This window comes from Ananas comosus, linkage group 5, assembly GCF_001540865.1.
Source record: "Ananas comosus cultivar F153 linkage group 5, ASM154086v1, whole genome shotgun sequence".
Lineage (NCBI taxonomy): Eukaryota > Viridiplantae > Streptophyta > Magnoliopsida > Poales > Bromeliaceae > Ananas > Ananas comosus.
This window is the reverse complement of record NC_033625.1, coordinates 5,254,804-5,276,307: the sequence shown is the minus strand read 5'-3', so window position 1 is coordinate 5,276,307 and position 21,504 is coordinate 5,254,804. Positions and strand designations below refer to the sequence as shown.

Sequence of the window (21,504 nt, the reverse complement as noted above, 5' to 3'; positions counted from 1 at the left end):
TCTCTCTCTCTCTCTCTCTTGTATCTGTTTTTCGCCTTTTATTTGTCCCGTCGTTGTGTTTGAAATGGGTTGCACCTCTGATATTGTGTAGTTCATAAGACCGAAAAAATTAAAACAAAACAAAACAAAACAAGAAAAGGAAGCAACTATCTGAAGTAAATGCTCGCCAGAGTTCGGGGCCTCCAGGTTTATCATACGGTTCTTATAGCTATTATGGAGAAAAAAAAAAAAAGGCAAAATGCTCCTTCACATCCTCTTAAAAACTAGGTGAAATAATATCTTGCAATTACCCAAAAAAATTCGTATGCAGAAAATTTTACACACAGGATTGTTCCGCGGCAAAACGAATCTGTGCCATTCATATTTGGAGGATGCTGATTCAACCTGTCGATATTAAGTTACCAGATCAACCCTGTGCATGTGTAAAAATCTCTTACATAAGTAGTAGTAGGAAATGCATGCCAGGTGAAAACCTATGCTTATTATATCACATCAAAAGCAGTACAAATGAGATGCGACAGCAGCAACATTTTCTCACAATTGAGGGCCATCCCAAAAAAGGCCCTATTAACACCTGACATATATTTATATATATTTTCAGCAATAAAAAATCAATCATCTAAATGGTGTCAATTAATTGGTGATGCTTGGTGCACCAATTCGACACCAACTACTTAAAAATTTGCATGCACATTTTGTTGAACTAACGACCCTATCTCTCACTCACACTTACTATTTATAGTAGTACTCTTCGAACACAAACTTTACTGCAGAAACAACAACAACAACAAAAAAGAGTATTAGTTTTTCCATATGGCAGAGTTCAGCCCGCCGGCGACCGGCTCCGGCGCCGCCCTTCTGCCACATTGTTCGGCCGAGCCAATCGGCAATGCCCGACAAGATCATACGAAAAGAAGCGCGTTTTTACATAGCTACCAATTTTCGGTGAAGGAGAGTTCCGGCGATCGACTGAGGAGGAGGCTAAAGGAGGGGAAGAAGAGGGGATGGGAGGTCGTTTCTGAGGTTTGCGATCGGATGTCCGATAGGCGGTCCGGCGCGAGGATGTTTAGGGCTTTTCATTTGAAGGTCTCGGGTTGGAAAATGGATCCCTTCAGTTGCTTTTTTGCGAAAAATTGAATGCTATATATCTAAAGAGGAGATTATGCGATTGGTTACCAACTAGTCACAGAGTTTCAGTTCGGTCCTTAATCTCCAAATTGATTGTAATTGGTGACTAGACTCTCAATTTATGTTTCCGTGGAGTCATGCAGTGTTTTTTTTTGAGTATTGAAGATCTTGGCTTGTACAATGCAGTCCATGCAATAGTTTCTGCAACCTGTTACCCTGCCATATTTTCCTTTTTTTTTTTTCTTTTTTTTTTTTTTTGAGAGAGAGAGAGAGAAAGATATATAGTACTCTATCTGCCGCTTTGTTTGGCTTTTAAAAAATGAACTTTGATGAAAAAATATTAAGTAACTAAGCTTCTTATTAGGACCTCGGATATCAATTATTAAGTCCTTTGCCTCTCGTGATAGAGGCAAAGGACTGAGTTGGTGATTAATAGAATAGTATAATCTAAGTGCAAAATTGGTCAAAAGAATAAATTTAATAGTGAAAAACTTACAAGCACCGAGTTGAATTTATGAGACATTTTGAACACGGTGTACTCAACTTGTGAGATTAATAACTTAACTACTTAGTTGTCACGAATTCGCTGGAGTGAATATTTGGATTTGGATTTGGATTCTTAATCAAATCTTTTAAATCATTTGATTAAGATGTACACTTTTTACGACTGAACCCTTTTAAGTTTCACTAAATTTTGAGTTACAAGGGAGTAGGCTGTGGGCCTGTTTGTTTGTCATTGTGATGGGCTGGCCCAGTTAATTAAATATCAACTTAAAGATTGGGCCTTGACATCACTGGTAGTATGGTAGTCGAAAAAGTCTGGATTACACCAGCATATTGCTGATGTGGTATCCCGAACCAATCAGATTGTTTCCTTGAATTCACTCATTCTATCTAGGGGTGGAACTGGGCTCGGGCCTAAACCAAGGCTCGGCCCGATAAGCTATATTTGGGCCGGGCTTTGGTATTAAATATAACTTTGGGTTCGGGCCGGGCTTAAAATTTAGGCCTGAAAAAATTTTGGGCCTATTTGGGCATGTCCAAGCTCCGTTCGAGACCGACCCAAAAGCTCGATATATTAATTATCAAAATATGATATTTAATTTTATATGTATATATAATATTTATTTATAAAAGAAATAAATGATATAATATATCATATATATAGGGTCCGGCTACTATACTATCGATAGTACCAAGCCCTTAGTACTATTGAGCTTTCTACCTTTAGATCTACCCTTTGATCATTTCCATCCGTTAGATTATACTATTAAACCAACCACCCACTCAACCCTAGAGGACCACTATCAATTTAACCGGGAACCACTATCATCCTAACCGCACATCTTTTCATCCAACGGCCGAAAACTCAATAGTACCAAGGGTTTGGTACTATTGATAGTATAGTAGCATAATTCCATATATATATATATATATATATATATATGATATATTATAAAGTACATATTATTAAATATACCTAATTAGTTAGCACATAACACTTACTAAATATATATTATTTTAAATTTTTTTAAAAAATTAATTAGACGTTCTATGTACATAACTTAAGTGTAATTTTAAAATTTTAAAATACTACAACGCTCCTTTAGAAAACTATATATGCCCTATTTAATTAAACGTTCTATTCTTATGAGAAGTTTTTATCCTATTATTTACTTTATATGATTGCCAATATTGGAGTAGAAGTGAGGATTGCTGAAGCAACAGCTTCTATTTGCCTAAATCTTAGTTTTAGTTTACTAATTTTCTTTGTTTGGTTTTATTTCATTGATGGATAAATATTGGTGGATATTAATAGTATTATATTTGATGTTATATATTAATTATCAAACCCAGAAAAAATATGTATTTTATTTTAATTTTATACAAATAAAAATTTGTATGTATATATGAGTAAAATGGGCCTCTACAAAGCTCGATGTGTATTGGGTATTGGGCTTGGGCTTGGGCCAGGCCTTAATTTTCAAAAGAAATTAGGAAAAAGCCCGACCAGAAGTCCAATATTTTATTTTGGGCCAGGCTTGGGCATACTATTATCCGACCCAAGCCCGACCTAGTTCCACCCCTAATTGTATAGCACAGATTACTACACTAGTCTATTAAACTATATAAATCATCAATATTTGTTGCCACATGGCAAGTTTTTTTTCACCCTCACTAACAAATGACTTTTCTTTTTTCTATCACTAAATTTTTAATATGCATCTTAACGGTCTCATTAACCAAATTTTCAATTAGTGGATTTAAATGGTCCCACTGTCTTTCCTCCACTATACTTTCAATTAATGTAAATGGTTCCACTACCAAACTTTCAATTAGTATATTAAATGGTCCTACTACTATCTACGATCATAATCTCTCTATCTCCAATTATTCATCATGTTCACTAAATTATCAATATGCATTTTAACAGTCCCATTAATCAAACTTTTAATTAGTACATTTAAATAGTCCCACTACCTTCTCTCCACTATATTTTCAATTAATGTAAATGGTTCCACTACCAAACTTCCAATTAATATATTTAAATGATCCTACTACTATCTACGATTCTAACCTCTCTATCTCTAATTATTCATCATGGCCCATTTTCCTCCTTCCACCGAACTTTCAATTTTTTATCTCTGATTTGTTCATCAATTCTCTATCTCTCACCTCTAGATATACATCATCGCCTCCTTCCCTCGCTCACGCTCTCTCTCTCTCACTAATATGCGCCCAATTCCTTCTTCCGCCGCGGTCGGAGAGCTCGTCGTCGCCTTCACTATCACTATCACCATCGCGGGAGAAGACATCGTCGGGTTCATATCTGCCGTCTGTAGTGAGATACTTTTGATAGATGTACCAAATAAAATATACAAAAAAATATTTAATATTTTATTATTATTAATTACTATTAGGGTTTTAATCTGCTGTAAAGCTTGGGTCTCTTCACTAGTAATATATAAAAACTGATTTACTAATCTTGGCATGAGTCACGCTTCGCTTAGCTGCCCGCACACCTGCTCTGACGCTTTGCATACCTGCCCGCTCACCACCTGCCGTGACAATTTGCATTTCTGTCCACTCACCCACCTGCTGCTGTGATGCTTCGCCTTCCTACCCATTTGCCCTCTACCTCCTCCCTCTCTCAATTTGTTTTTTTTCTTTTTTTTTTTTAACTCTTCTTTTCTCCATATTTAGCGATCTCTCCCTCTCTCAATTTGTTTTTTTTCTTTTTTTTTTTTAACTCTTCTTTTCTCCATATTTAGCGATCTCTCCCTCTCTCAATTTGTTTTTTTTCTTTTTTTTTTTTAACTCTTCTTTTCTCCATATTTAGCGATCTCTCCCTCTCTCAATTTGTTTTTTTTGTTTTTCTTTTTTGAACTCTTCTTTTCTCTATATTTAGCGATCTCTGTCCCCGAGCTGATGAATTGAGCGCACCTCCCCCGTCCGCCGCCAACCCCGCCACCATTGAAGGGGCCGTCATCACCATAGCCGGAAAATGTGTCGTCGGGCCGCTCCCCGTGGCCGTCAGTGAGGGAGCTTTGGTGGGCTGCCGGTTCCCTCTCTAACATAATCCTTTCTTTATTCTCTTATTACAGGTTGGGAGCTATATATATATATATATCTCGGATACACATGTAAACTTCTCACTTGAGCTAAAAAGAAAAAAGAAAAAGAAAAAAGAAAATGGTACGAGTGAACTATGTTTGGAACTTTGGATTGTTGAAAAAGGAAAAAAAAATTGCATGAAAAAATTTTGCTGGTCATAATAATATTTTCCTTGAAGCGTTTACTGTTTACTTAATTTGCAGTCCATCTGGATGTAATGTTTGGTCTCTTCAAATCTAGTTAATTATGACTTGCGTTCGATGATCGGAAATAGAATTAATTTATCTTAATATTTAGGATTCTGATCGACTAGTATTTCAAGCTTTGTTATACATACCTCTTAACTTCGTTAACTTGGTTAATTTATCTTAATATTTAGAGACGGGTGTTTTCATCATGACCAGCTTAATTGGAGGTTGTCCAAATATAACAAAAAAATGCATAATTAATCAGGTATATACACTTCTGGGTACCTGGAGTCATTCACGAGCCTAATCCGGTGGAATTACATATTTCTCACTATAAAACAAATGTGGTAGAGAAAACGGCATACGAAGCGTGAACCTAAAGTTAAAATTATTTAGGCTTCTAAAGTTAAAATTATTTAGCTTTTGTTTTTCTTTTCGAAAAACATCGGCTTTTGCTATAATAAAAATCTATTAGGATGTTTATTGACATAAAAAGCTGTTAGTGCTAGATCATTCATTCACAAGCTCGACTGAGATAGCACTAGCTAGTATAGAAGCTGCAGCAGTAGATCGCAAAGAGGCTTACAGTATCGCCAAAGGATTGATCATTTTTACGACTTCAAATCTCTATGTTTGATCATCTTTAAGATATTTGGTTGACGTGTTTTGGATCGAGAAGCTTTTCCATAACCAAGCAGTTGGCTGACGATCCTATTTCGAGAAAGAAGAAGCGATTTGCGTGCACCTCAGAAAGTACAAGAAATTCAGAGTGGGGCGGTGTATGCATGTATGTATCTGGTGTTCTTTTTCCGTTGCGTCAAATACACGTTAGGCGATCGCAACTGAGTCCTCTCATTCGTCGCAACTTTGGTATAACAAACAGCATTTGGTTGTGTTTTCCAGAGTGTTTGTGTTTCTTTCCATTGGATTCTTGCTTTTACTTGTAATGCTTTGTTTGATTGTAAATGGTTTTGTTGTTGCTGTTGTTAATGCTGCTGCTGTTGTGGTCAATGTCCTCCTTACATACTATTTTATGATCTTTTAGTAGTTTGTGCTAATTTTAGGTAAACATGCATGGAGTCGCTGCAACTACAGGCCATTTTAAAAAAGGGCCTTCAAATTCATTTTTCTTTTTCGATAGGCACCTTCTAAACTTTATTTATTTTGTTTGGGTTATTTCAGTTTATTGAATTGGGATTTCGTTAAAATTAAACTCTCTGGGAACTAAATTCTATTATTTCCTGACATTGTGTACTGATTGAAGCATCTCAAAATCGACAACTTTAGTCTACATTGCTTGAATTTTTGTTTGAAAATAATTTAAGCTAGGTTCATACCTTTGATCTTAAATTGATGAATCCTATGATTTATTTTCATAATGCTGTTAAAGTTCATTCTGCAGCCGCCTGATGAACCATAAAATAATCTTTAAAAATCAGATTCACTTCCAATACCCAAAATTATATTTATCAGTGCAGATTGTCGATCCAGATATCCTATCATCGGAAAGGTATCCTATCATCGGAAAGAAATAACTTAAAGAGGATATATAGAACAATGCTGTCTAAGAAAAATAGCAGCGAGAATAAGGATTTCAACAAGTTACCTATCAATCAAGAGAGAGAGAGAAATCCAAAATTTGTATATACACCCTTGTAGATAGTTTGGAGCTCTCTGTTGAAAAGTGTATTCAACGCATATTAGGAGATGATGGGTTATAATATTATATTAGGCTTCATTTATAAACTTGAGCCAGAAATTAGGAATTTGAAGCTATTAATGTATACAGATGCAAATTTTGAAGTGCTTATCTCCTTTTGGTTGCATTCATTTTAGAAAGGAGTGATCAAAACCATAAGGACTAGGCATTTATATTACACAAGGTTTATTTTTTTTAATGCAAATAAGGAAAAGCAGAGGATGTTCAAACATACATTCATTTGCCTCTAGTGAGAACAGTAGCACAGGGAGCAAAACTGCTTTTAGCTAAGAAGCCTCTCTCTTGCTGCACTCAGCACCTTTGAGACTTCTGTCATGTCGCATCGTTCGTGTGGTGATTCATTCGAGCACGAGACACCGCAGTCAAACACCAAAACTAAGCAATCTCGCACACACTCTTCTCGATAAGCCATATCATTATCAGCTGAGTGCAGGTTTCTGTCTATGATGTCCATAAGATGTTCAGGAGAAGCAGCAGCAGCATGAACATATCCACGAAGGCTCAGTCCGTCTTTGAACTTGTCGTCGAGGGGGCTCATTCCAGTGAACATCTCCAGCAGAAGAATTCCGTAGCTGTACACATCGCCGAGCCTAGATGGTTTACAGCCCATTCCATACTCTGCACAACATATGTTAAATGGAAACGGACAATACAAGATTGTCAGGTGAATTCATTTGGATTTGGATTTGGTTCCCACTGTTTCCAAGCCATAGTTACAAAAACTGCATTTGATCTTTTAGTTTATAAATTGACTCTAAAACAGCATTACATATGTATAAATAAAGTTTATGCTCTTGCGTGTTTAGTAGTAAGCATCAAGCAGCTGATTCTAACTCTAGTATGTCGGTTTTTGTGGCTAATTTGTAGTATCCTTTTTGTTTCCTACAATATTTTTTTCCCCTTTTCTACTAATTCGTACACTCAATTTATCATTTTATTTATTAAAGTTATGCTATTCGCTTGTTTTTTGCTGAGCAGCAAAAAATATTAGACATAGTATAGTTAGGAATCAGATAAAAATGTGTTGCATTTTATTCTAAAATGCCGTAAAGCATGAAAAAAGTTAGCATTTTATTGCATATTCCTCACCTGGAGGAACATAACCAATAGATCCTTTGATTCCCACAGTGCTGGTAGATGAACGCTCTGATGATTCGTCAAGCGGTTGCTGTAGAAACTTTGCTAACCCGAAATCGCCCACGTGCGCCGTCATATCATTCCCGAGAAGGACGTTGCTGGGCTTAAGATCACAGTGAACAATCGGCACGGACCCTTCGTGATGAAGATACTCTAATGCTGAGGCTACGTCGACAGCTATGTTCAACCTCTGGATTAGGCTTAGGCTTCTGAAAGGCCTATTCTCGCGTGCATTTGGATGTAGCCACTCTTCTAAGCTTCCATTAGGCATGTACTCAAAAACCAAGGCCTTGAAATCGTTACCGCGGTGATCCAAACTAGAGCACGATGTAAGAATTTTGACAAGATTTCGGTGTCGAATGCTTCTCAGGGCCTCACATTCAGACATAAAACTTCTGAAAGCCCCATGCTGTTGAAGGTTAAACACTTTCACCGCAACGATGTCGGCGTTTTCATAGTTCATGGCGGCTTTATAAACAGACCCAAAACTTCCCGCGCCGATCAGATTATCTGAGGAGAACCCATTTGTAGCCCTCAAGAGCTCATCGTAAGATACTTTCGTGTGTCTATTTCTTAAGGAAAACCTCGACAGCGGCTTTCTCTGTGAGTTTTTAATCAAGTGATGTATCCCAAGCAAGCACATGATTATGATCAAACACAAAATTGCTCCACATATAGGAATGAGTATTACTCTGAGTTTATAATCAGAGTGATGTTTTGTTGCGAAGGCATCTGAAGTGCATTTCGGCAAGTGTAATTCTGGAATTCCGCCGCAGAGTTTACTATTTCCAATAAGCGAGACTTCGCTCGCATTCTTAAAGACCCCTTTCATCGGCACTTGACCCTCAAAACTGTTGAAGGAGAGATTCAAGTAGTGTAGATCCGGGAGCTCATCAAGGAATGCCGGTATTTGGCCCGAGAAGAAGTTTTTTGAGAGATCAAGCTCCTCAAGCCCTCTTAAATTGCCAATGGAGGCAGGAATGGACCCTTGAAATAAGTTATTCTCTAAATGAAGAATTTCCAAGATGGCGCATTTGCCGATGGTGTCTGGAATCTCACCAGAGAGCCTATTATTTGAGAGATTAAGCCCCCAGATACTTATCAAGTTGCCCACTTCCAACGGTAATGAACCGTTCAGTAAATTATGCGACAAGTCAAGGATGTATGTGAGCGACGAAAGGGTCAAAACTTCTTTAGGAATGCTACCGCTTAGCCTATTATGTGATAGATCTAACGACTCTAGCACTAACATGTTGCTTAGTGTCGGCGGAATGGCTCCTTCAAATTCGTTGCTGCCGAGATAGAGCTGGTCCATTCGTGTTAGGTTGCCCAAACTAGGAGGAATTTCACCTGAAAGCATGTTATTTGACAGACCTAAGAACTGTAGTTGCCTAAGATGACTGATTTCTACAGGAACGGTGCCTTGAAGGTCGTTACCACTCACGTCAAGACTAGTTAGATTGATGAGCTTCTCAATCTCAATAGGTATAATTCCTGATATTTGGTTGCTATTGAGTAGCAAAATATTAAGACTAATGGAAAGATTGACTAGTGATTTGGGCATCATGCCTTGAAGTAGATTGTATCCTAAACCCAAAACTTGGAGACCGGTGCAGTTGGTCAGTGCTGTAATGAAGCTCCAATCACTAGGCTTCCTAGCTTCGAGACGATTGCCTGCCAGTTCAAGCAACAAAAGACTCTGCAAGGCTCCAAGGCTTGGCGGTATCGTGCCGTGGAATGCATTGAACGATAGCTCAAGGTGTATGAGCTCAGAAGCATTGGACAAGGATGCTGGAATTCGCCCCCCGAGCTGATTATAATATACATAAAGGTATTGAAGGTTCGGAAGAGCATTTCCGATATCGGAGGGTAGAGTTCCCTCGAGTTGGTTATAAGAGAACTCTAAGGCCCTCAGGGATGATAGATTGTAAAGGGATGACGGTACTTCCCCTGTTAAGTGGTTCATCCTGAGACTCAGAATTTCGAGAGATGAAAGTTGTCCGAGCGAGATTGGGATCGATCCAGAGAGATAATTAATAGCGCAGTCCAGTCGAGAGAGGAATGGAAGTTCTGCAAAGTGAGGAATTTCACCATGAAGGTTGTTTCCTCGTAGTGCAACCATGTTCAGAGAGGAGAGGTTCGTAAGAGTCGACGGAATGGTTCCTGTGAGACTATTCTCTTGGATTTCAAGTATCTTCAAGGAGCGAAGGCTACCGAAGGATGGAGGCATGGCTCCTGACAAGTTATTGTTATCTAAAGAAAGAGAGAGCAGACAAGAAAGATTCCCAATTGAATCTGGGATCGTCCCTTGTAACATGTTTTGACTCAGGAAAAGATCTCTAAGACCGGAAAGACGCGATAGAGTTGGCGGGATCTCGCCGTTGAGATTATTACCTCTCAAGTTGAGTAGTCGAAGATTAGAGCAATTGCCGAGCGAAGACGGGATCGTTCCGCCAAGAGAATTCACACTCAGGTTGAGATATCGCAGCCGGCGTAGGCTTCCTAGCTCCTCTGGGATGCTTCCATGTAGCTTGTTGTCGGACAGGTCGATCCTCTGCAGGAATGTGAGGTTGGCTACGGCGGGCGATACGAAACCGGCCAGGCGGAGAGCCTTGAGGTCGAGGGCCGTGACCCGGTCGGGATGGCGGCGGCCGCAGGAGACACCGCGCCACCTGCAGTGGTGGAGAGAGCCGTTGTTCCAGGAGGAGAGCGCTCCGAACGGAGCGTTGTCGACGAGGGACTTGAAGGAGAGGAGGGCGGCGCGGTCGGGTGCAGCTTGTTTGATCCCGGCGGTGGCGGCGGCAGTGCACTGGGCGGTGAAGATCACATGTAGTAGAATGATGAGAAAAAATAGTGCATTGAAAAAGCCTTCCATTCTACGAACTAAGACAAGAGAAAGCTAAAGCTATAGCAATCCTGCAGTAGCTCTTCGTTGGTATTTAATCTTGGCAACTGGATTGATGACAAACTAACTTCCACGCTTTAGTCAAAAAGTCTGTAGTTGCCGTAAGGAAGTAATACACCGTGTGAAAAAACTTGTGTACCTAGTACAGCAATACTTCTCCAAAATGTCACTAACGGTCATTGGCGAAAAGCTTAATAATTGATATTCGAGATCCTAAATTCAAAATCTAGTTATTTTATATTTTAGTTAACTAGATAAGCTAAAAGTATCTACTTTTATTTGTAGTTGTATATTTATGCACTATAAAAAAAAATAAACGAATTAGTGGATAGTTAAGACAGCACTGTAAAAAACATACCATTTGAGGTTGTTTTTTTTATTATATTTAACGGTATTTAAAATCGTCCTAAAATAGTTCAGCGTGATATTTAAAAGCATTGATTAAAATATAGCCAAATGAAGAGTCGTCAAGTATATACCGACGCTTAGCATAAGCGTCGGTGAAATATATTCTGACACTTTAAAGTATTAGAACCTTTAAGAAATTTTTGAAATCCTGACATTTAAAGCGTCGAAAAGTTAAAAATAATAAGAAAATTTATAATCTAATAAATTAGTTTGATATAACAGGGAGTTCATATGATGACGTTTTTTGAAATGTCGATATTTGTTGTACTGTAGAATGCTTGGAAACGTTTTTTCAAATATCGTTTAAAAAGCATTCTTATATTAAAATTCTTATATTAAAATTTTCTTACAGTGCCATCTAGTTATAGCTGCACATTCGCACATTATAAAACATAAACAAAGTGGGAAATTAAAAGTATCTATTAACAGTTTATTCGTGTGTATCGCTGTTTCAATATAACCATCTAATTTATTGTGACAAAGGAATTTGTGAAAATTGGCGGACAATTAGTGGATATACAACCATCTAATTGATCGTGATAAAGAAATTTGTGGAAATTAGTGGATTGACTTAGTAGAGGCGACCGGAGTAAACGAGGAGACTAGTCCATGAAATAGAACGAATTATTGGAGCCAGCTTAATGGTTTATAGGGCTTTTTTATACATTTAGCCTCCCCATAATTTTTTTTTAAAATAATTCTACAAAATTTATAATTATAAAATTGGCCTTATTTCCGCCACGCAAGCGCCACATCAGCGGCTGACTGGTATAAGTTGAACACGGTGAATCATTCACCGTGTTTAGACACAGTGAATTATTTACTATATTTAAGCTAAAATGTACTGCGGAGCTATTGTAGTTCTTTTGTATTACGAGGTTGGTTACTGTTCAGAATGCCCAAACACGGTGAATGATTCACTGTGTTCAACTTAATCCTTCACAGTCGCTAACGTGGCGCTTATATGACGCTTGCATGGTGAGAATAGGACCAGTTTTATAACTATAAATTTCGTGGGACTATTGTTAAAAAAAAAAATTAAGAGGGGGCTAAATGCAAAAAAAAGCCCTTGTTTACAGGTTAAAGTATATTTAGTTCCATATTAAGATATATTAAATAGTATTCTAATATATAATAATATGTACTTTATATTTACTCATAGATATATATATAATTAATTAATTATATATAATAATACTATTTAATATATCTTAATATGGAACTAAATATTTTGTTAATATATAATATANTATATATATATATATATATATATATATATATATATATATATATATATATTAAAAAAAATTTATCACATATTATGAACCTTTGAAATTTTTTGGACATGCATGGCCAATATTATTAAATTTTTCTCTTTTTAATTTAAAATATTGTAGTTTATAATATTAAGGACTATTGTTCTCCATCCTCAGCTACATGATCTAAGCCATGTTATTAACAAAGTTTAAGAGAAGGATTAGATTCGCAATTACAGGAGGGTCGTGATTGGAAGATGAATAAAATATTCGCGTTCGATGATGAAGTCCACTGTCACGACCAAGAAAATATCTCTCCATGATAGATACGGGATCATTAAATGAGTCTCGGTGGGGTTAGAGTTTGCTTACTTTTTATTGTTCCCCACCCAAATTTAAAAATTTTAAAACAAAAGTTTTAAATTTAAAAAAAATTAGCAAGTTTGTTCGATGTAGATACGGGTCATTCCCACTCTCTCTCGCTCGTCAACGACACATTTTGGATTGTTTCCATTGTTGTTGTTGTTGTTTTTTTTTTTTTTTTAATGGAATAATATAGTGCATGAATCTAATGGCTCTACTTTTATTCGAATTAATCATTCTTTGGATTATTTTGTCGTTTTAAAACCATTTTGAGAAAATGACAGGAAAATCAACTGATGAAAGCCACTTCACTTGGAAAATGGGAACTATCTTTAACTCAAAGTTGTTGTACCCTTGCATACGTGCCCCTTAGGTTGGGGGTCGAATTCGATCGATAAGTGACAAATCGATATCGCAAAGACTCTTAAATCTTATCAAAATACTGTATTATTTAAGTAGAACTGTTTCAATAAGCATCGAAAACTATTTTTAATAAAGCTCCGTTTGGATACCTCTACAATTCTTGGGCAAAAATGCATCAAGTTCTAACTTTTAAATTTCAACATAAAATTTAAATTTTATAATTTAATTTATATTCAAAATTTAATTTCAAATTTAAAATTTGAAATTTAAATTTTAAATATCAAAAATTAAATTTTATAATTTCAAAATATAAATGTCAACTTTTAAATTTTATATTTTCTAATTTTATAAATTCAAATTTTAATTTTCGAATATCAAATTTTAAATTTATTTTACAAATAATAAATTTCAAATTTTAAAATTTCTAATTTATAATTTTAATTTTTAATTCTCAAATTTCATTTGGATCAAAACTACAGTTTATAAATTTCGTGAAAATTTTTTACTGTACATCCAAACAGGCCCTAAATGTTTTTTTTGATCTAACTAGAGTTTCTATAAAAATTTTTTGATAAAGTCAAAGTTTTTGATCCATGCTGCTGATAATTAAGAATGTGATAGTTTGCTGCCTTTTTTGATTATTTTGATGCAGGATATGGTATTTTTCATCTCAATCATTGATGGGACACAACCTAAATATGAAGAAAAAGGTGAACTAATTTGGTCAAAGTGTCAGATCCTTTAAATATGAAATTTGACTCTAAAGAACCACGTAATACTCTATTGATGTAACAAGTAGCTAAATCTTTATTACACGGAAGTAGCATATCAAACCTGAATTAGGCTGGAATGCTATTGATAGTACCTAATATTTTTTGCTATAAAATTTTTAATTCTTAGATGAAAAATTATAGAATTAGAATGATAACGATCCTCTTAGAATTGAATTGATGGTTAATTAAATAGTATGATCTAAAGAATAAAAGTGATCAAAATATAGATTTAACGGCTAAAAAATCGATAGTAAAAAAGTTTAAATATTATTAATAATATTCAAACTTAACTAGGTGAATCCCACCTACAATGGTGTTACATTAACAACTATTTATTATTATTTTTTTTGCTATAAAAAAAAAACCTCTTTTGAAGTGTTCATTCATAAAAATTATTCATCTAGATGTTAGTACTGCACCATGACGTAAATCACCAGGCAAGTGATGATCATTATATAATAATTTACATTAAACTTAACAAAGAAAAACACGATTAAATTTAACATGAGATAGCAATGTTTATGCAATCACATTGTGTGTCAACATGGGCCCAGTTTGAAGTGGGCTTTAATTAGGCCTAGTCCAAATATAAAGTAAATGTTACAAGCAGAGGCCTAGGCCTAGGCCCGTTGGCCCATGCTAAATAGGAAACACGCTCCGATTATATATATATATATATATATATATATTTAAAAGCATGTAATCTGGAAGCACATTGGACGGTCCGGATAAGCCATATGCTTAACGGTCAGATCGCTTCTCTTAAAAATCACTGTGAATATGGACGCATCACGTGCGGTCCAGATGATACGTGCGTATGAAATACGCGGATACGTTTTGAAGATGCGTTGCGCCAATCCATACTCCAACGGTCGGATCGCTTGCCTATAAGTAATCATGAGCGGGAGCCCAAGGTCCTCCGTACACTTTAAAACGAGAGAAGAGAGGAAGAGGGGGTGGGGAGGAAGGGGGGAGGCAGAGAGAGGTTTACCGCCATGGGACGAGTCAGTATCCGCTGTGACACGTGGCTGTCGAGGGAGGACGGATGATGGATCTTTCTTCGCCTTGATGATGATGGAATTTCTCGCTCGCTTCTTTCTCATATCTTAGAGAGGGAGAGGGAGGGTTTACGCCATGGGAGGAGGACGATGATGGATCTCTCCTCGCCTGACGATGATGGATCTCTCTCCTCGCTTCTTTCTCTATCTAGAGAGAAATCGAGAGGGAGAGGGGGGGAGAGAGAGATAGGGTTTTGGCGATGGATCAAGAAACCTCTCCCATCGCCTCTCCCTCTTTTGTCTCTCCGTAGAGAGAGAGAGAGAGAGAGGAGGAGATCTTGCTATGGTGGTAGGGTTTGGACGAAGGGCGATGGAGAGTTCGAGGAAACCTCACGCATTGCTTCTCCCAGTTCTCGATCGCCAGATGCCGCCGGTAAGAATTGTATATTGCATTATTTCAATCTATTTCGCTTGAGGGGATTATCTGGATCTCAATGGAGCGATTCTTTATGCGCTAGGGTTGCAGTTATTTCATTTTGCTCTGTTTATTGGGATCGACTACTTGATCGCTTAGTGTGAGATGAGGCCACGAAACGCGGCAAATATATGATTGTTTGTGTTTGTCGAAAAGATACCTTAATTCAGTATAAAACAATCTTTCACGCGAACCAGTCACTGAGTAGATTTTGCACCCATCAATAACGTGAATGTGCTTCCTACAAATTCTTGATTTTATGCCTGAGACCTGATTGGTTTTAGTGTTAAGATTTCCATAAAGGTGTCCCAATGAATAATATTCAAATCTGAATTTATCATAAATAAAGATAAATTCTTAATGTTATAGGATCGCTTGATATGATATGTTTTATCCTTTTTTCATCTATTTAAATAAAGGGTACTGATCTTGCTACCTTTTTACATGCATTGTGGTAAAGAATTACCCAGATTATCCGAGGTTCAGATAATGACGTTCGTATTACAGCCAAACTTCTCGCTTCCGTAGATTGATAAAAAATTTCTTCTTTATGGTGCTCTGTAAGTTATTTTAATTCTGATTATGATCCTGCGGATTGGTATGTATTTGATTTTATTGCATTTTACATGCCAATATAGATCTAACATTTAGATCATTGTTGCTGATTGTTATCTGTCTCATTGCTTCGGCTCTTGGCCCTTTGTGATATTTATATGCAACACCGTGATGGCTTCTTTAGTATCTTCTTCCATAGGATATATATACTAATGTGGTTGAAGAAACTTAGAAAGAAGTTCAGAGTAGAAAAAGGCCTCAGTATATTCTTCGATAGGATATATATACTAATGTGGTTGAAGAAACTTAGAAAGAAGTTCAGAGTAGAAAAAGGCTCTTCGATAGGGATTGCTGCATACTATGTATTTATGCTGTAGTCCAAAGGTCCTAATGGGATTCTCATAGAGTATGAAGAGATTGCTCTGGTTAGAGCTGTTTCGAATCTTGAGTTAGGATTAGCAGGTATGAATAATAGAAGTCACTTGTTCTGCGCTGCTATTCCAATCATCTTTGATTGTTAAAACAAATTCTTTATCCTTGTTGAATATTACATTTTATTGATTGCAGCTAGATATGAAGTTCTTAGGATTTACCCTATTATTTTAGCTTAAACTCCTTTATGATTGCTGCCTTGGCCTTAATTGCATGTCCGTGTTGATACTGATACAGAATATTCCATCTCTCTGCTACAGTTCATATTCTTATGCTGCATTCCAACAAATTAACTTCATGGATTGTTCTTTGCTTCTCAACACACTTAGAAAAAACAAGGTAGGTTGCACTGGAATCTCACGATTCTATTACTTTTTAGAAAAAGAAAATCCTCCATCACTATCAAAGGAAGTTGCAATTAACAATCTAGATATGGTATTGTATTATTCTATCACTCTCGTCTTATGCCAATCCAGTATAGGTTGATGACCACAAGGAAGTTTACTAGCAAATAAAAATGATGGTCCCCACAAGAAGCCATGAAGCCTAATCCCTAAATACTACATGATTACAATTGCAATAGCTCAATGGGGCAAGGAAATAAGCTCTCTCTCTCCTCACCCCAATTCAACTTTTCTTTCATTGCAATGAGCATCTTTGGAGAAATTACTAAGTAGACTTGGTTTACCAGTTTATCGGAGGTCTAATACAAAAGTTCCTGGCGAGTCTCCTTAATCCTCAGATGACTTGGTGGATTGAGTATATCTAGTAGTTTCTTTGCATTTGGGTGCCTTTTCTGAGGTTTGACTAGGTTTGCTTCCATTTATTCTTTTTTGCCTAGAACTTCTTTTTTGTTTTATTTATCTTTCTGACTTTGCCCTTATAAAGTTCTCTCCTTGGTCTCTACAGAAGCTCCAAGGTTCCCTTTAAACGTCCACATGAAAGAGAATATTTCATTCTTTTAGCTCAAGCCCCCTTACAAGGAGTTTCTTTAAGAGTTGCCGAACTTTCGCCAGAGGTACCGAATCCATGACTCTAGTGTTCTTCTGTTAAGATTTAGCTGATATAAAGTTGCAGATGGGTCTTATATGTTAATTTTCTTAGGAGTTCGCATCGTTTGCCACGGGGAGCGATTATTCTGTTAAGATTTAGTTGGAAAAAAAATTGTACATGGTCTTATATGTTAATTTTCTGTTATCTTTAGGGTGATAGCCGCATGGTTTAACTTTAGGATGACGAAACTGAGTTTTGTTGTCTTCTATTCGCTATATAAGTTGTTGTGAGTGCATCAGAGAAGTATAAGTTACTTGAGAATCTATAGTTTTTGTATTGTCTCAATCAGTATTTGAAACGTTTATTTGATTATAGTTTAAATCAACGATCATGGGAAATCAACAGTCAAGATGGAAGCTAGAGAAAATGTTCGGTATTAGACGGTATGTACGTCTAAGTTCCTCTTCTCAAGTAGAACCTCGTTTACAGGCTGATGGCTGCAGAGACAAAGTATCTGCAGGTAACATTAAGGGAAGGCAATATTTCCTTATGATTTGTGGCTTTACTGAGATCTATATTCTTTTTTTTTTTCCTGTTCCTAATACAAAGTATGATGCATTGTTCTAGTTCACTGATGATTGTAAAGCTGATATTGAAACTATTCGTAAGAGGAACTCAGTTCTTGAGAGGAAGGTCGATGATCTAACAAGGAATGTCAATGATCTCCTATCAAGAACTTCCAAGGTACTTTACTGTAAATTTTTTCTTCCAGCACAAAAAAAAAAAAGGCAATTCAGTTGATTGTAAAGTTTCTCTTTCAAAAAACCAATTCAAATGACCATGACATTTCAACACCCAACTTTCTTTTAACAGTATGAAAAGGACAACAAGGCCGAAATAGAAAGGATGCAAACAAAAAATGCTAATCTTGGTAGTGAAATAAAACAGTGTGAAAAGGATAACAAGGCCGAAATTGAAAGGATGCAAAGGAAAATTGCTAATCTTGAAAATGAAATAAAAAACTTGAAGAGAAAGATTGCTGCATTGGACATCAAATCGGCCAATAGCAGGGTAAGTGATACTTTCCTCTTTTATTATCTAAGTTGCAAAGTTGACTAATGAATATATAATGTTTAATTCAGGGTATGGAGTTGTCAGCTACTTGTTTGACATCACAATTAATTCTATCGGAGCCCAAGGATATAATTAGCCCAGTAAGCGAGTTGTTAACCTACTAACTCTATTCAGATTTATTCATATTATTATCCATATCATGAAGACACAAAATCTCAACAATTTTATGTAGCTTGATTGGCTGCAAATTTGTTTTTTGTTTTTTCTCATCTTCTCTTAAAGGATAAAAATATAAATTTCTTTACCTTTGGTCTAGGCTATTGAGGATCCTAACCACTATAATTGGGCCACTTGAATATCTGTCTTAGATTAACTGTTGGTTCAATGGAAGAATTGGAAGTGATTCAATTTTAGGGCTTGTTAGGTTCAAGGGTGGAATTGGAATGGATAATGGAATGGGAATGAATTGAAATGGTAATTGGAATGGCCTATTCCCCCAAGACGTTTGGTTTATTTGTGGATTGGGAATTGGAATGAGTTATTCACATTTCATTGTTTGGTTCGTATAAACTAAAAAAATTATAGAATAATATAATACTAATTTTACTCTCAAATATAAATTTATATTATTTAAAATTTATGAAAAATATAATACTATTCTCTAATAAGTTTTCCAAAAAAAATATCAAATTTATTTTTAAAAATTTTTATTGATGTGGGTTAGGGATAGGGTTTTGAGAGAGGATAGGTTTTTTTTTTTTATTTTTTTATTTTTATGAGAAAGGGGTGAAGAGAAGGAGGGTGAGATGGTCACATGGGCTTCGAGAACTTAGTGGGCTTTCGGAATGAAATCTCAATCCGGGCTAGAAGACCGGAATCAAGTTGAAGGCTAATGGGCCATTCCCATTCCAGTCCGGAATAGGAATCCCAAACCGATTCATGCGAACCAAACAAAATTAACCGGATTTGATCAAATCGATTCCCATTCCATACCCAAAATGGATGAACCAAACAAGCCCTTAAAGCGGTCCTGGCTACTATGACTTTGGATTATTGAATCTGATATTTGGGTTTATGGTCGAGAAAATATAAGAACATGTAACATGTGGGACATACTTGACCAGAATGCCAAGACATTAAACATAGACAGTGGTAATTTTGTCAGATCATATGTGAATCCATATAATCCCTATATTGAAGATGTTGATTGTTGAGGTATTCATTTTCTGCTGCAACAAGAAATTTGTGACTGCTCAGTAATTCTCCTGTTATGTGTATCTACCCTCTTTATCTCTCTTTTTTCTTCTTTCTTTCTGCACTTTTTTTTATCCTTTTTTTTAGGCTGTAGGGTATATATTAAGAGTAAATCTCAAAAAGAAAGGTTGTATGGGATAGGGAATTTTCTCATCAGGCTCCGTGTTTTCGTTCACGTCACTTCAGTGCATTGAGATTGCTATTTGTGTCTGTAAGGATCTCTCTGTTAGGCCCTTTAAAATTTGAATCTGGATTAGATTTTGATCTATACTAATGGTTCGGATTGTGTTTAGATTGGATCTCTATTTACAGACGACTAAAATTTCTTAGAATTTGGGCTTGGCTTTGGGTTAAGGGTCGTGTTTAGATTAAAACTCGATTTAAACCTGAATCCTAATGAGAATACGACAACGCCCAAATTCTAAGAGAATACTGCAATGCCCTTTTTTAAAGTTTATTCTATATCTAATGATTGTAATCTCATGAACATTTATGTTCTTCTTATGTACCCAGATGGAAATGGAATACCAGGAGGGATCAAACTCATCTGACGAACTGGCTGCTGGGATGATCATTTTGATCTTTCTCATTAGCTTCCTTATTGGGATGCAAATCTCAACTTTCACCTAGAATTGTTTTCCTCAGAGAATTGCAGTATTTTGAATATATGTAATAAATACTACATGAGTTACTGCTGGTTGGTGGATGCCATATCTATTTGCTTTCCTAGGATTTCTACTGCTGTTCTTGTTTCTATATATTTAACTGCTTATAAAACAGAGTTTGCTGATTTTCTGGTAAAAATGTATTGAATTAAGCTGAATTTTAAATTATTCAAAATACGACTTTCCAAGCCTTTGCTTTCTAAACTTTCAATTCATTTTATCGGTGTTAATTATTGTCTGCATCCAATGCACATCTGTGTGTAAACATCTATGCACTGCACCACCATCTTCTGTGGAGATTGAGCTATGAGATATAGATTGGATAATCGTTCCAGACCTACAGTGCTGATTCAGCCATATTTATTTCCCTTCAGGTAGTTTTCATTTCTTGGTTAGTGCTAATATAGCAAATTGTTTTTGAAAGTGTTTTCTGGTTTAGCAAGATCAATTCAGAACTGTGAGGCGTTCGTTTTGTTGAACAGTTATGCTCTCCTTGCCTCAAAGTTTCCTAGATTATATTATTATTCATTGTCTTGTTCTTTTCTTTATCTTCTTGTTTTTTGTTTTGATAGGGATAAACACGGAGGATGATAAAGAAATATGTATTGAAAGGACATACACTCTGAGGTTCGTATAATCATATTCTTTTGCAATGCTTCGTTTGTTGCTATCAAAGTGACTTCATATGCTCATTGATTTGGTCAGCTTACGTGATATTGCCAAAAAATAATGTGGGTGTAATCTAGTTGAAGTTTCTACTAACTCAGGCATGTTTTCTACTAACATTTGTTTTCTACATAATAATAAATGTTTATTTTCTACTATTTTATGGGATTTTGATGAAATATCTTTAGTTATCTGCATTCTGAAAAATACATTCAAATATCTTATATATATTAGGAAATTTATCTCAATGCATTAGTACCTTGAATTTAATAAGTCTTGCTGAAATGTAATTTATGTTTTACTGAATTTAATAAATTTGTCTCAATATATTAGCACCTTGAATTCAACTGTCTTATCTTTATTCTCTACTATTTCATGGTATCTTGTTTCAAATATTTACATAATTGCATCCAATTATCATGGGTTGCATGGTAAATCTTGTCATAATTGTTATATATATATATATATATATATATATAGTCCGGCTACTATGCTATCGGTAGCACGGAGCTCTCCGTGCTACCAAGTTGTTTTCG

General features: G+C 36.0%; 2 protein-coding genes across 2 annotated transcripts; one reads left to right on the top strand and one right to left on the bottom strand.

Annotated features, from left to right (window-relative positions):
• LOC109710128 (receptor kinase-like protein Xa21) lies at positions 6,775–10,700 on the bottom strand. The gene is made up of 2 exons (XM_020232574.1): positions 7,741–10,700; positions 6,775–7,269 (listed from the first exon to the last, which is right to left on the bottom strand). The coding sequence occupies exons 1-2, from the start codon at positions 10,661–10,663 to the stop codon at positions 6,914–6,916; spliced, it is 3,279 nt and encodes a 1,092-aa protein (XP_020088163.1). The 5' UTR covers positions 10,664–10,700; the 3' UTR covers positions 6,775–6,913.
• Positions 15,779–20,490, top strand: LOC109710301. Its single transcript, XM_020232809.1, has 9 exons — positions 15,779–15,889; positions 16,577–16,655; positions 16,793–17,117; positions 17,226–17,334; positions 17,685–17,829; positions 17,937–18,053; positions 18,183–18,380; positions 18,452–18,523; positions 20,151–20,490. The coding sequence occupies exons 5-9, from the start codon at positions 17,803–17,805 to the stop codon at positions 20,265–20,267; spliced, it is 531 nt and encodes a 176-aa protein (XP_020088398.1). The 5' UTR covers positions 15,779–15,889; positions 16,577–16,655; positions 16,793–17,117; positions 17,226–17,334; positions 17,685–17,802; the 3' UTR covers positions 20,268–20,490.